General features: G+C 33.7%; 1 protein-coding gene across 1 annotated transcript in view; it reads right to left on the bottom strand.

Moving 5' to 3' along the window:
- Positions 1-1,400: 1,400 nt before the first annotated feature.
- LOC149784466 (uncharacterized) overlaps positions 1,401-16,798 on the bottom strand; it is a 17,274-nt gene continuing 1,876 nt past the window's right edge. The window contains exon 2 of the mRNA XM_089932548.1: positions 1,401-6,196. Coding sequence (XP_089788674.1) covers positions 4,542-6,152 — 1,611 coding nt within the window. The 5' untranslated portion in view covers positions 6,153-6,196 and the 3' untranslated portion in view covers positions 1,401-4,541. The remainder of the gene's footprint in view (positions 6,197-16,798) is intronic.

Raw genomic sequence — 16,798 nt, 5'->3', positions numbered from 1 at the left:
TGTAGTATAAACAAAAATTAAGGTTACAGCAACAACGTTTAAAATGGTGGATAAGTCTTTACAATTGTCAGCATCTTGTTTTAATATTTACGTATTTAAATAACATCATTTTAACTACAGGTTACGTATATCCAAAATATATATTTTGTAACAAATCCAGATTTGTATACTTTAAAGTCTGCCGCTGTCTGATTGTTTTACCGCAGTAGGCAGATGCCTTGTCTGCGTAATAACACAGTATGTCTATGTGTGTGTATGTGTGTGAGAGAGAGAGTGATAGAGAGAAAGAGAGATATTGTCGAGCTTGAATTCGATGAATAAACTTAATTTAACTTCCTTGTTGAAGGAAACTGCTCAGTCATACTTCTTAAGTTATCTATATCACTTGGCTGTATTTATCATATTTAGTTTCCTTAAAATACATGAATGTACTGGAAGGTCATCATGCAATCGTTTCCAACGAAACCTCAGCCGAGTCCACCATAATAAAATAGAGGGTAAATATGATCTTTTATACGCTCTTTTTCGTCAGCTACAATCTTAACAAGCCCTTCGTTTTTACAGACTAGTCAAACCTAGGAATAAAGTTACATCTCTCTCTCTCTCTCAGGGAGACACGTGAACGCTTAATAAATTCTCTCAACATAGGATTAGGTTATAGTATTGACCATATCTGATTCATATGTGTATCTATATAACAAAAATAGTTGTAAATGTTTTTTTTATTTATTTAATGATATATTAATGCAGAGAAATAAAATACGATCAACTATTAGATTTATGTATTAGACTGAGATTTATATCAAACATGAGTAGTTCTATATTCCTATCTATTGTATCCAATATGATCTATTAAAGTAGCTAAATAGCAATGAAGTCTGATCGAAGCAAGTACGTATGTATACAAACAATTCAACGGAACTTCATCCACCTGTCTACGTCAATCAATGAAGGCATTTTGATTATGTCCGTATTACTGTAGATATATCTGTCTGCCTCGAGAATATTTGTAACGACGGTGGGCAAGAACCATTCAAGGTTTACAAATGAATTTTTTGCTAGCATTTTTGTATGCATACATCGATGACCTGGTCTGATTTTCAAGTCATTACAGCCGTCTTTTCTTCTTATTATATTTACACATTTTAAAATTGTTTTGGAATCGGATACTTAAAAAAAAATTTTTTTTACCAAGGTTAAGTATAAATCGAGGCAAAAAAAAAATGAAATTTAATTGTCATATTCTTATTTGTATAACCTGATTAAAGTTTCTGAAATTGCATGAATTTGTTTATTTACTTATTTAGTTTTTCTGCATTTTTTCAACTTTTTTACTTCTACTTTTTAATGTAAACCTTGACAGAACAATTAAAATAAAACCACTTAGTTGACAAAAGAAAGCAAAAGTATCGCATTTTATTAGAATTAAACCGAGCAATAAATATATACATACATAAATAAGTGACAGTAGGTGATATACTCATCATCGATCTCGAGGCATAGAAGTTTCTTTGAAAAGATAATCAATTTAGTTTTCTATTTTGAACAGCATTAAAAAAGCATTCACATTCTTTTGTTTCACTGAATATTTGTATGTTCTTGTGGATGTTACGCAAAATGAATTTTTCTTTTTCTTCTCTTTGCGTTTTATGGTAACATTTCCTTTGTAAACCAGTGCACTTGAAAAAAAATGTAAATTAAGATCAAATGCCATAGTAAGGATCTATGAAATTAAGAACGTATTTCGAGGCGTCTGACTGTCTTGATTGAAAATAATATTCATTTTAATGCTAAAAGGAGACATTATAGAGACTTGTACTAAAACACTAAAATCTATTCAGTAAATATGGCAAGAAAATAAAAATTTTGGAAAAAGGAAGAGCAAAACGTAAGGAACATAAGCTATGGAAAACAACTTAGTCTACTGGATTCGAGTATGCTGCAACTTAATTTGTCTCTTTACATACATCAATATATTCTATTTCACGTTGGATGGAATACCTCTCTGAATATCAGCACTTCCCATCCCTGACTTGCCATAAATAAAAACTTATTTTTTTCTGCCGTAATTTTTGACGGAATTCAAGTTTGCATTGTTCTAGCTAATCAGCAAAGCAAATGAATCATGCCCATATTAATGTTTGCATATTGTTTGCCGATACGAGTATTACCGACCATCAGCCGATGTTCATGCTTTCAAGAATAACTTTTCGAATTCATTTCATCAAATAATTATGTTTTAGTATTTTGGTTTGAGTTCAAGAGAAAACGCATTCAAATTAGCTGCCAACGAATTTCATTTTGAATTTGTATCTAGTGCGTTCGTCTCTGATACAAAAGTTAGAACCTGGAGTGGTTAAATAAAAAATTGCCTAAAATCATTTATACGTGCATGTTTATGAAAGAGAGAGGAATACTATCTGGTCCTGAGTTGACTTTTTCTCAGATCAGTGTATATCTTACTTGAGTTGTTGCGTCATGGAACACATATTATTGTTGTAATAAATGCAAACAGTAATTTATAGAGAAATATTCACCTTGGTGTTAGTGCTTTAGGGCCAGCACTGAAAGATTATAATGTGGTTTACCTACGAACAAATGAACTAGCTAGCTTGTATATATATATATATATATATATATATATATATATATATATATATATATATATATATATATATATATATATATATATATATATATTCAGAGAGAGAGACTATCAATTTTGTTGCAAATCCAAGTTAGTTACTCAGTAAAATGGTACTTTTGATAAATAAATATAAATTTAAAGATTCTGTTTTTATTTCCTGGTGTTGACATAATAATTGATGAAAAAGCAATGAATATCACTGGAGAATGAGACTAAAGTGAACTGAAGAACAAATGTTGCACAGCGAATCTAAAACTATTCAATTGAATTTCTCGAATCACTTGTATTAAGTTAGAATTTATGTTTTACTGTGACATACAGCGTTCGCCTTCGCGGTATATTAGTCCTACCATTTCAGAAAGATATAACATCGGCCGTGCCAGAAATAAATAAAGAACTAACATGTTAGAGAATTTTGTATTATTACTCTACGGTCGAGATGGTATTGGGATTGGTGTTTTCAGGCATAGAGATGGCTGCTTTTTACCCGCGGACCTGCGGACCTGGACTCGAATCTCCGAAGATACAAATTTTAAAAAATGCTGAACTATATGTTAATACTGTTTATTCGTATTTATTAAATTATGTTATTATCATCAAGCATTCTAATGTGGAACCCATATTATGTTCTGTTTGGTGTATATTATAATTCTGTATAATTAATTCTATATACCTAGATTTCTGTCTTAGGAATCCGGAACGACTCAGTATTTTTAGATGTGAATCAATTACTAAATCGACATGTGAGCATCTCTGCTATGCACGGATGCCTATACCACCTACTGAATAGCAACATTTTTTTTTTTTGGTGATGTGTCCATGGTCGAGATGGCATCGTGGTTTTTTACTTACTGGGAAAACGATGGGTGCTGTTTACCCGAGGACTTCGTGTTTTTATATATTTGTCAGCCCGAGTGCTTTTTCTCTCGGTGTGCTTATTTGGCTCTTTCATGCTCTGTCGCATTTTCGGTTTATTGTGACGACAGAAAGCATCAGCTCGAGAAACTACAAAATCCGGCTAGCACTTTTGCAAATCAGCCTTAAATTGCGGTGTATCAATAACATATAATCTTAAATGAACAAGAAGCAAAACAAGAAAATGGGGGGAAAATACCGACAGGCTTTCATATGTGCAATATTTAACTGACCTGCACTGTATGTAATTAACATTACAAGTATTTAATTAACATTACAAGCAAATTTTCGAGCAGCCGCCTAATAGAACAATTTGAAATGGTGAAAACAAGAAAGTATTATGGCGCAGAAGAACAGTAGCTTTGAATAGCGTCATCTATTATTGTTATTATAAGTGTTATTATTATTATCAATAAATTGTCTGTTATTGATGTTGATTAAATTATTAAAGAACACTGTGATTGATATGTTCCCATTACGATCAATTTAACTCCCCGGAATTTTCAAAAATGATCATATTTCCCTTCCTTTTAGGGTATTGCAACTCCAGCTTTACATTAAATGTATGAACTGCCTTATTTAAGTTTCTTGTCAAAAACATTACACACAACAAAAATGACAGTTGCTACATAGTTTTACTTACAACGCAACGGTAGCTTTACACATGCGTTGTTTGCACTGCAATTCTGTCAAATTATGAACTCGTATGTTGTGTTTCAATTCTTTCTCAAACTGCAAACACATTAGGTAAATATATATTTACAATACATGAATTAGTATTATACTAAAGGATTAGTTTGATGACTATGCTTACAAATGGCGACTTTTATCAACAGCATAGAAACGATCTCACTTATTGCACAAGGCGTAATCAAATGCTGCCGTGTCAGTAAATGTATTGTATAGCCATTACTTGATATATAGACTCAGTAGTGACACATGTCCTCACGGCTTCCTTAGTAATAGAAGGAAAACTGATTTACTTCCTTTTGAGTATTTTCCTGAATATTTCCTTGCACGAAGATCTGAATCTAGAATCACAAGCGCCGTATACGAAAGGGTTCAGTGCACAATTCAAAAAGTATGATCTGAGAAAAAACTTGTAAGCAGCCCTCTCACTGTTCGACATGCTGTCTACAAATCCGTCTTGCAATGAACGAATCAGCATCAAAAGAAGGTGAGGCAAATAACTGAGAATAAATGTTAAAGTTATGACGAACATTAGAAAAGCAGTTTTACGAGAACGCGCTTGCTTCAAATACTGGGTTCGGTCAATAGAGTGACAGTGATCTCTGCTGGAACGTGATGTGATCACTGATAAAGCAGACGACACGTGCCTGGTGATCCTGTTAATAAATTCGCCAAATGAAGGCGAACGGAAGTTTGAGAATTTGCCCTTGCTTGATGCTACTGCTGTTGACTGACTTTTTTCCTCGTTTTCTATGACTGACTCAGTTATCAAATTATCTGAGTCATTTTCTGTGTGAACTGCATTTTCCTTTGAGTTCACATTCTCGTTTGTACCTTCCTGAAATCTACATTTACCACTGGGGTCGATGTCATGACTAGCTTGATCTGTTTTTATGTCACTGTCGTCTAACATAGAAACCTCTGATTTCTGTTCTATTTGTACAACGGACATGCTTATAGTATTCTTGGTTGATGCACTCATATCATCAACGTTACTGAAGGACATATCATCCTTTGTGACAGAGTGCTCATCTTTGCTGAAACTTTCAGATCGGCCCGCCCATGAAAGATCACCCTTGTCTCTTTTTGAACTTTTTCTTCTACTCGTCCTCTTCTGATATTTTTGTTCATTTTGTTTTGGTAAGACAAAAGCTTTGCCAAGATCGATTGTGAGTGAACGCATCGAAACATGTGCATTGAAATATGCCCTTTGTGTTTTTGCATGTTGGTATATAAATCGCCCGATGGAACTGTACAAAAGAGAAATGGAAACTGTGCCTGTCAGAAACATTAAACCGAATACAAGATTATTGATGAACGGAAACATGGTCTCCGATATCGCGTCATTTATGGAGCATTCAGTGGCTGTCATATTAAGCTGCTGTACAATAAAGGATTTCTTTCCATACAGAAAAAGTGCTGGCCAAGATAAAATCACACCAGCCAAAATGGACGCAACGCAAAGACCACGTGCAGCGTTTGATGATATCTGCCAACCAAAAGATTTACACACTTTTCTATACCTGTCAACTGCTATCGCAAGAAGAAGGAAAGAAGATGACATCGTCACAAGTGTACTGGAAAATCTGGACATTTTACAAGCCCAAATAACTTCAAAATTAAATTGTTTCAGTACTGTGAAGAATTCCAAAGGGACGACAATAAAACAAGCAAACAGGTCAATGGCAGACAGACATAGGATAAAATTCTGTGAACTGTAGAGTCTGTACTTTGTTTTGTAGATATAACACACAAGTCCATTTCCGCCAATGCCAATGACTGAAATAAGAAGAAGATAAACGAGAAGTGGAACCAGTCTATATATTTCTTCATTGTTAAATTCTTCCAGAGATGGGGCGCTCGTTTGTACCGCATCTGTTGAATAATCTGAGATAGTCATGGTGAAAAGTGTTTCCGTGAGAGTACACTACCAACAGGAGAGGCCTGAAATAAAAAGAAGAAATATCCTTTGGTCTGGATGATTTTTCTGGTATTTGTGCTATTTTTTATTATTTTATTTTTTCATTTTTTGTTTCTTTCATTGTTTGGTTTATTTGTTTGGAGTTTGTTTGGGAATGTTTTTGTTTTTGTTTTTATTTGGGGGGGGGTCATTTTTTACTGGAAAGTATGGGTCAATATACACCGAAATTAATATTTTATTTTTTGAGGAAATCAAACTCGGGCATTAAAACCAAAGCGTGATAGTGTCTCAGTTTCTCAGGAATTCTTAATAATAATAATAATAATAATAATATGGTTCCATTCAGCACATCTAATTTTTGTAAATCTGTGCCAAAGAAGTAAAGATTCTAGTGTAAAGTTTTCGGCCATATTCATTCAGTTTCAGTTTGTTTTGTTTCTCAGATTTATTGAATAGAGTTTTACTGAAGAAGCTAACAATTAAGGTCTTACTTCAAATACAACAGCAAACTAACAAATCGCAAAACAAATCAGCATACGAAAGGTATGTCTATATATTTGCTCCCTCAATCGTCTGCGCTTTTGAATCTATAACAATAAACAGTTCCTTCAGGCGTTTGTCAAACCAAATACATTTCTGTTTAAGGTGGGTGGGTGGGTGGGTGTGTGTGTGAGAGAGAGAGAGAGAGAGAGAGAGAATGCAGACAAATGCGAGTAATGAACCAATATATGAGGAAAGTAATAGACAAATATCGGGGTTGAAAATAAGAAGTCCTGTGTGACGATAATGTTTCAATTGTCCGCAAAATCCTTTCATCTTATGACATATTCAAGCTGTAACATAGGGTGCAATGAAAGAAAATTATAAATTGCAAAAAAGCCCATTTTTGTCTAAAATGTACTGGGTCCAAGGTCATTGTCCAAATGCTCATGTCGTCATTTTAATTGTTAAAAAAACTGTCGTGTATCTAAATTTAAACCTAGTATTCACAAATTATGTTTCATTTAAAGTTATCTATGTAAATATTTCGTGTTTAGGTGCTAATTAATGCCATCAAAATGTTTTTTAAATAGACCATTGACATTTTACCTGTGAACTTTACCGCGTGCAGATTATTTAATACTATTATTGCATAACATATTTTGTATTATTCTGAGGTCAGGTGAAACTTTAAGACATCAGGTGTTAATGGAACAATGTGTTGGTGTAGTGTAGAAGTGAGATGAAATAAAAGAAAACATAAGAAAACAACACCAAAGTTTATTTCTGACCCATTTCCCTATGAGTGAAATATGTATTTTTATACGTATTAAGGATGCATACTTTTTCATCTCATAATAAAGTTCAAGTGGACAAATAAGTTGAGACAAATTGTGTCCAGTAGAAAAGAGGCCATTTTTATCTGACAAAGAAAGTTGAAAGAGCTGCAATACGCTTAGAATAAAACAAACTTTCCTGAACATAGTTCCTGCTTTGCTGTGGTATTGTGTCGTTGTTATCAACAAATTACACTATTCATAATATTCTTCAAATTCACCAATTGCATTAAATAGTTATGTAAGTTTTGCTTACTCACCTTCAGTTATAAAAACAATCATTTCAAATATGTTTTCCGACTGACCCGTGTGAGTCATATTGGCCTTGACCTTTCTGCTCAAAGCTTCTTACGTCTGCCTTGTTTTGAGCAGATAGAACCAGACCAGAGAACATAACCGTAATAGACTTTGTAACTAAAAAAAACTTTAATGCCGATAATGAAACAGCAATGTAACGCAATTGATATATGAAATAATATATTTGGGATCGCAAATTTTATACTCCTTTCATATGAAATTTATAAAATGAATACATAATTTCTAACGTTAGTGAGCCTTGACAAACAAACATTTTAACTTGTACATCAAATATTATAACTTTCACAACTTTCATTTGAAATGAAAAAAATATTTATCACATGCAAAAACTCTTTTTTATTTAATAATACGTCAGTACATTGTGGTGAAATACATTCGAGTACCTCAGACACACCTTTGCACAATGTGACGTCATGCCGTTATTTATGACCTCTTGCAGTCCTGTAACATAATTAAATATATTTAAGAAAACTCAGTAATGTAATAAAACTCTTTGCAAAAAGGCCTGCACTACTGCCGATCTTTTTTGTTAAAAATGGTCATTTTTGATGCAGTGTGATTTAGTAAGTATAAGGATATTTAATTTGTATTGAAGAAAGTGGCATGTTTTATAGAAATATAGCCATGGTTCTAAATCGTGTTAGCAAAAGCTCAGAATGTTCTAAATGGTGCCATAGTAGTCATCTTTTGCTGAAAATGATCTAATCTGAACAGGTGTAGATTTGTAAATAGAATTATATATTTCAAATCTTATTTTTCTTCAAGTTCAAACTTTTGCTCTGTAAAATGATTTTAAGTCTTCATAAGTCTCCCGGCGTCGAATAAATGACCAATTATCCGAACCAAAAATGGCACTTTATTATACAATATTAGTAAAATTGCACTTTATTACGGATAGGGTGTAAAATGGCATTTATCTTCACTATGACATTTAAAGAAATTTAACTTGTGTGCTCTTAGTGTAATTTTTTTGGGTGAGGGCAATTTGTGTCATATCAGTAACATGAAATGGCCTGAAATTATTATTCAAAGCTGAAAATATTGAGAGGCAAATACAAAAAGATACCAGCAGGAGAATTATAAATGTTACATAATGACCGATTTTACATCGAAAATTTCACATGATTTTAAAATACAATCATCCTATTATTTCATTTATGTTTCACAGCTGTAACTGCCGGAAAGTAGCCGTAGTAATGGCATTTGGGAGCTATGCAAATTGTTTTTAAATAATAGCACATGTCATAAAAAGAGCAAATCTTTTTCCATGTTTTTTTATATTTATTACGATAATAAACCTTCAATCATTATAGCACTGTGTGAGATGGTGAACAACTTGTTTTGGGGTTTGGTGTATTTTTGCTTGCGGCTGTTTCGTGAAATTCCATTGTTTGGTTGGTGTCATCACTATACTATCGCTTAGCTCTTACCAAACTGCTGACAAATGTAACCCCAAGGAGATATGTAGATCAGCGGAGAGAGAGAGAGAGGGAAGGGGAGGGGAGAGGATAATCAGTAAAATATATTTTCCACGAGAAAATGGAACATATCAAACACATAGTGCCCCCATTTTTTATTTATTTCAACGCTCTCTTTGCCCCATCAATGGTACTGTTGACAAGTGATTGTTAAATGTTCATTGATACAGACCTGTCGTTCAGGCAAGTAATGCGGTGCTGTACAACGTGCAAGGGAGATTATAAAGGCAATTCAAGTCACACAACTCTTCAATAAGCAAATAAAAAACTATTCCCATTAACAATCTTTCATGGAAACGAAAAGAAAAACATCCATTTTCATGGTGATGGCTTGAAGAGCCACGGTGTATAAGTGGTTAGCGCGCTGAACAGGCGCCATTTTGAGATACCTCACTGTGAAAAGTGATCTAATTCAACTTTGCAGCTAGGTGTCTCACGTGTCAAGTATGACAGTGGTCCAAATGACATTTGCCAGCATATATATGGTTTCGTTGTAGAACTGAACTGAATTAAGGCGAAATATCCTTTTAAATTGGACGTATGTTCTTGCATAAAATACGTGATCTATTATTACTGTTGTAACAATTACTGTTAACGATGTGTGGGAGATGTTTTCAGCAGTGATGAGTAATTATTGCAGATCTACGGAAATTCATCGATTCAGGAAAGTAAGTTAATCCTCCTCGTTCGTCTTGAATATTTCATTGTACGTTTAGATAGATGTGCAATATGAAAGTACCTTCCAGTACCCGAGCATGCTAAACGTGTTTTCCAAAATTGAAGATTAGCTTGCCACAAATAAAAACCTATTCAGGACAATTAAGATGCAAGGCGTTTTATTTTGGTTTGCCTTAGCACGGAATTACGTTTCATTTTCTTAATGTGTTGTAAACACAATAAACAACAAAAAGAACAAGTAGGTAAATTATTAAACTGATATTTTGCTTAGAGAAACACTTTCCCTGATGAGATCCGGGAAGAGAACTGGAAGTGTGGATGAGGGTGTCTGTTTTCTTCAGATAGATCAATGTTCTGTTGATCTTTAAATTTGTGGCAACCACAAAACAAATAAAAGTTGAGCTACAAAAATGCATGCGGATTAACATTATTAGGGAATGTTGTACTGTGTTGGACGCTGCATAAATAAACTATATTGTAGAACATCTATAGCAAAGTTGCTGAATATTTTAAGCCATATCTGATTACATCAAGTAGTCGAAATGTATCTTAAAATATCCAAAATATTTATCTAGCGATCCAGTTGGAATTACTTAATTTACACCAGCACCACCGGCTCTGTTTCTTTTACATGGTGAATTGTGATAGCAAAAGTATAAATATAAAGGTCCTTTCTGTAATTTTCGATTTAAGTTTCGATTATCTTGATTACCTCGGAAATATTGACACGGCAATTGTCACAACTAATTAAACCTATTAAGAGTTATTTTTACGCTTGTGCACAGTCTCTAAAATGATGATTAACACTCATATTCAAACTATTACTAATGTCACATGTCTGCTGTTTTCCTAATTTGATACTGTGCTGACACAAAATAGAGAAAATGTCCCCAAAGCAAGAACAAACATGCCCGTGGATGGATAATTATATACACTAGCCAATGCAATCCCACCACAGCACCTCCACCCTCACCTAAAAATATAAGTACATGTTAATTTTGTGCATGTTGGTGTGAAGCCTATTATCAATAAGAACACTCATAAAGCAAAATTTTAACGGTCATATTCAGTTATTTGTGCATCAGAGTCAGTTGCAGGGGATGAGTAAAACATATGTATGTATGGCAAGACGTCAAATCAGTGCATTCTTAAGACGTTGAATGCAGCAAAAATTAAAACGAGAATATAACAAATGTGATGGATGATAGAACGAAATAACATCGACTTTATAAAGAAATACGTGTGACAAAACATCGAACCCTTTCTTCCTGAATATGCTATCAATAAAAGCACTCGACTGGTTACCGTTTCGATGATATAACATTTCGAGAAATTGTCGTTCGATATTTTCTCACGCGCCCAAATATATTCCTCACAGAGTAAAATCTTTTCATTTTCGTCAGGGGTACCTGTAAGCATTTTTATCTTCTTGTTTAGCTTCATATTATTATGAATAAAAGCATGGATCCGTAAGGAGTCGTTGTCAGGAAGTAATAGTTATACAAAATCATTGGCAAGGAAATTCAGTTACATGAAATCTTTACGCATTTTATGTCCGGTAGATATCAAACTTGTAAACTCTGTCGATTGCGCATGTCACATAACAACGCAGCTCGTTCTATCTGTAAAGCACTGATTGACGTAATAAATTATTTAAACACTTCATGCATGTTAAATCTCTCTCTCTCTCTCTCTCTCTCTCTCTCTCTCTCATAGATAGATAGATAGATACACATATGAGAGAGAGAGTTACTTTATATGGAGAATTACAGGGTCCATTTCTGAGATCGAAGACATTATAAGTTTCATGATGTCATATGGAATTGACAACAAGACTTTCCTATTGGAAACTTCGCTGCGCTTATGTAATGAAAACGTTATATTTAGAGACATGAAAAATGGAGGGTAATGACAGTTTACCGTATGCAAGATCTTCATAGGAAGCAGTCTTAAAGACAAAATCTAATTTAAACATTAGACACATATGTAATTATCAGTTTCTGTATTTCAAATGGCCTAATTCGAAAAACGTACTCGATGAGCTTATAATATCTTACGATATTTCAATGCAATGCATGAAAATGCAGGGATTCAACAACTTTCAAAGCAAAATAGGTATAGCTGTCCATTAAGGTCATTAGGTCTTACAACAGCCATAGAAGACATAGATTGTGTTCTTAATGTCTCTGTCATCTTTGTTCAAGACTTAGTATTGCCCAGTTAGCAAATGCCAAAATAATGTAAAAGTCAGTGTAGTATAGACCAAAACTACGGTTACAGTAATAACGTTTAAAATGGTGGATAAGTCTTTACAATTATCAGCATCCCATGTTTTAATATTTTAGATAACTAGTAGCTCTATGAAAGAACTAGTATATTTCAACGGTCTACGCTTTTAGTAGAGGTAAAATAAAGTCAATTAATATTACAAACGACACATATTAAATATGTTGTCTTCTTGTTGTGGGTGTTTCACAACACATCAACACATGAGTGGTTATATTGTGTGGAGACTATTGGCATCAAATACCTTGATTTGAGAGATGTCCTTATGGCATACCCGCCCTGGTCTGGAAACCTGGCCCTGTTTCAACACGCAACTTAAGTTTATGCAAGTTGTCGTATGTTTTAAGCATATGAAAAATTTTGATATTTCTTTACTGTGTTTCACAAAGATATCAGTAGCAACAGTTCGTACGACTAAAAAACGTTGCGTAGCCTACTCTTTTGTATGAGAGGTAGATAATTAAACGTTAAATTAGAATTGGATACTGCATAATACTTACGAAGGTATTCGACGAAAATGACGACAACAAGAACAGCAATAAGAACCAGACCCTTTATGATCATTACGTATTTAAATAATATAAAACTTTTAACCACAGGCTTTTAATGTGCAAAATAAACCCACATTTTTAAACCAATCCAGATTTTCCTACTTTAAACTCTGCTGCAGCCTAAACGAGAGAGAGAGAGAGGTGGGAAGAGACGGAGGGAGGGAGGAAGAGAGATTGTCGATTAATAAGCAAATTAATAAACATAAATTAACTTACTTGTTGAAAGCAACTGCTAAGCTATATTTCGTTAGTCATCTATACCACTTCACTATATTTATCAACTTTAATTTCCTTAAAATACATAGATGTTCTTGAAGGTCCTCAAGCTAGCCGAGTCCGCCGTTATAAACAGAGCGTAAATATTACATTGCATGCAGTCCTTTGCGTCAGTTACAACCTTCCTTACTTATTTTACATTCGTTGCAATACTAAGAATATAGTTCAGTTGTGTTTTGATTTCACGTTTGCTTTAATTATTTGTATTTTAAGACCAAACTCTAAATAAACTTCACAATTCGTTCGTACTTTAATACCCCTTTCCTGATTCTAGTAAGACCTTAAATACAATTATATTGTATACAGTCGGACGCGATGCAGATCCATTTCGTTAGATAAGGGGGTCGTCTCAAAATTTTCTCTCTCTCTCTCTCTCTCTCTCTCTCTCTCTGAGACAAACACATACTTACTTCATAAATTCTCACAGCATAAATTAAGTTAATGGCCTTGTCTGATTAATATTTTTAACTATATAACAAAAGTAGTTCCAAACGTTTTTATTTTTTAATTATACACTAATCCAAAGAAATAAAATTCTATAAACCATTAAGATTATGTCCCCAATTATTAGACTCAGATCCGTATAAAAAAGGAGTAGCTTTATTTTCCTATCTATTGTATCCACTATAGTGCTAGTTCTGAAAGGTTTTCTACATGACTTAAACCTTAGAAGCTATATTGGTAATTATCAAAATAATTAAATAGTAATGAAGATCGAGCTAGCGATATCAATATTACATATATTATTTATAGCATTGCTTTTATTTAAGTAATTTGGTTAATAGCGTTTTCTGATTCTTTAGTTTTGTCACTGGCCTGCACTATACGAAGAGTACATGTATGTATTATTTCCATTCATAAATCAAGTCGAATTGCTAAGTTCATGTCAACATCCTATTTTGGTCTAAATAGGAGGTCAGGAAAATATCACATGATTTAAGGATTAAATTTTATTGTCGATGTATCATAGCTGCATGGCTGGTAATAAATAAAATTATAAAATAGGTCTAGTGCTGACTGCTAAAATATGGAATAATTTAAACTTACATGGAATTATATTCTAGTGATTTGGAGTGTTTATCTGGCTAGTGACTATATAAAGGAAACACAGGCAAAATAGGAATAATTTTGGTCGTGATAAAATGTTGATATTTTAGGAAGTTGTTGACAGAGATAGAAATAATTTAGTAGAACTTAGATTGGAAATCAGTTATATGTGACCTTGAAATGAATCATCATCGCTAGCCAAAGTTCTGACAACCCTATCTACACCTTGACATAACGAGCAGACATTTCTGTCATTCAGGTCTTTGAATTTCATTGGATGCGGCGGCCAGCCACCGCATACAATCAAAATTAAGTTGTTCAAATTTGAACACTGTTCCTACGTGATTGAGACAAAGGAAGTACACACCTTGAATGGACTTATAAATAAGGACTTTTCCAGTACCAGTCTGTGTTTGCACAAATACCTTTCATACAAATAGACATGGAATGGCTTCCCTCTGGTACATAGTCATACTTTCGGTGCTAAACTTTAAAAGTATCCTTTTCAGGTCAATTGCCACCACCGTTTTCAGCTGATGTACCACGATATTGGTTAGTCGGCATTACAGACTAAGGGAGGCACCACATGAAATCCAATAGATGTTGCTAGGGCAAAGCACCGATATAGCTGTTCGATCCGCCAAGGTGTTGATATGGTTATCGGACCTTGGCTAGCATAGATGGTAGAGACTAATCTTAGCAATTCTGTAATTTTGGACAACCTGGACCAGCAACTTTCGCATCTGCTGCCACAAGAAATGAACGAAATGAAACAGCTAATTAAAGAATATGACGTTGAAAATAGTACCTTTTACACCTATAAAACAACATTCTTTATAGGATGAATCCTCTCAATTAGGGCTATCTGAAGAAAAAAGTTCAGTATTTGCTGGAGAATGACTTCATCGAACCAAGTAAAAGTGTGAAATTTTCTTTATTTATATATGAAGCTATATTTTTGTATTGTTTAATTCCATGTTTAGTAATATCGTAAAAAAAAACATTTCGTACTACGTAGTAAAACTGCATTCACACGGGTTCTCTACGCTGAAATAAACAACTGAATGCAGGTCAAGACTACACACGCATATGATTGCGGGACGTGTGCATAAGCTCCGGAAGTCAAAGGAGGTTTGACCTGACTCGCTTGCTCTATCATTTAATTGGTTCCATAAGATTTCAATGTCAGAACGGGATGGGTTTCTTTATTACGAATATTTGAATTATGTTGAAATAATGAGAGTTAGTTGTTAGAGACTGTCTGGAGTCAGATATGTTTATTTAAAACGCAAAAGAATAGTATATAAGGAAGATGCACGCATTAGGTTCATTCTGCTAGACTGATATACAGCGTCTGTAACAGTCTTGTGATTCATCAATAATATTATTCGCTGGATTAGCAGAATGAATATTCAGTGATTTTAAACAGTCAATATTCGGAATTTTGTGATTATTATTCAAGAATTTGAACATTTAACTAATTTCTATCGGACTATGTGGAACTTCCTGGACTTCAATAATAATCTCCATTCATGATCTTGCACTGAAGCAGAAACATTTGAATTAATAATTATGTTGCATTCCGTAGTGTTATCTCAGGAACACACAAACATCATACAAACCACGTTCGGATTACCTTAGAAACAGTTTCCATGTTAGTGAGAACTTGATAGAACATTTTCAGATTTATTAGCTTACATTCTAGGAATTCATACACTGTAAGTTATGTATAATTCTTTCACTTTGATTATATTATTGTATTTAAATAAATTTATATTTTGGAAACCTGCATGCTTGTTGGATTTGACACCTTGTTCTGTTACTTGTGTGCAATCGGGGTTGCTCGTCGAAAATTTGAATTTTATTTTAATATTTTCAGGGTTTGAATTTCTTTAATTAAATATTTTCGAAGGTTTAATATTTCAGATGTTTAGATTTTTCTGAAGATTGCTTTTTGTAGTTTGAATTTCACTGTTTGAAATTTCAGTGATCTCTGATATTTTGATTACCTACCCCGAAGAAATCAGAGTCCTTAAAGAAGGACGAAATTACTTGAACTTGCCAAAATTATGATCTTGCTTAGGCGAAGGTTTCCTTTGGTAAAATGAACTGAAACAGCTGATAAAAAATATAAACACTTATTTCTAGATATTCCAATACGAACGAATAAGATTTTCCACGACTTTGAATTAGTATATTCAACGCCTGTAAATCAACTTCCATATATGACGAATCCTCCCAAACAAGACTGTCTAAAGGAAGAAGTTCGGTATTTGCTGGAACAAGACTTTATTGAACCATGTATTTTAGTGCCGGAACCAAATTGAGCATTCTCTGTGCGTACTGATTACAGGGAAATAAACAGCGTCACTAAAATAGACTTATTTCCAATTCCTGTGATTGATCATTTAATGACAGGATTGGAAATACCAAGTACTCAAAAGTACACCAGTTCTGTCAGCTCAAGATTTCACTAAATCATTCAAAATGTCTGCAGATGCAAGTGACGTTGAGGTTATTCGAGACTGCTACGGAAAGAGTGATGGTGTGGATTATCATGTGTCTTACTTTTCAATGAAATTGAATAAGCACTAGAGAAATTATTACATGATAGAGAAGGAGTATTTGGCTTTGGTGATGGCATTCCAACACGTTCAAGTGTATGTTAGTGAAGC

Source organism: Sinohyriopsis cumingii, chromosome 14 (assembly GCF_028554795.1).
Source record: "Sinohyriopsis cumingii isolate HCF-2022 chromosome 14, ASM2855479v2, whole genome shotgun sequence".
Taxonomy (NCBI): domain Eukaryota; kingdom Metazoa; phylum Mollusca; class Bivalvia; order Unionida; family Unionidae; genus Sinohyriopsis; species Sinohyriopsis cumingii.
The sequence above is the reverse complement of the archived record's forward strand: the minus strand, read 5'-3'. Positions and strand labels throughout refer to the sequence as shown.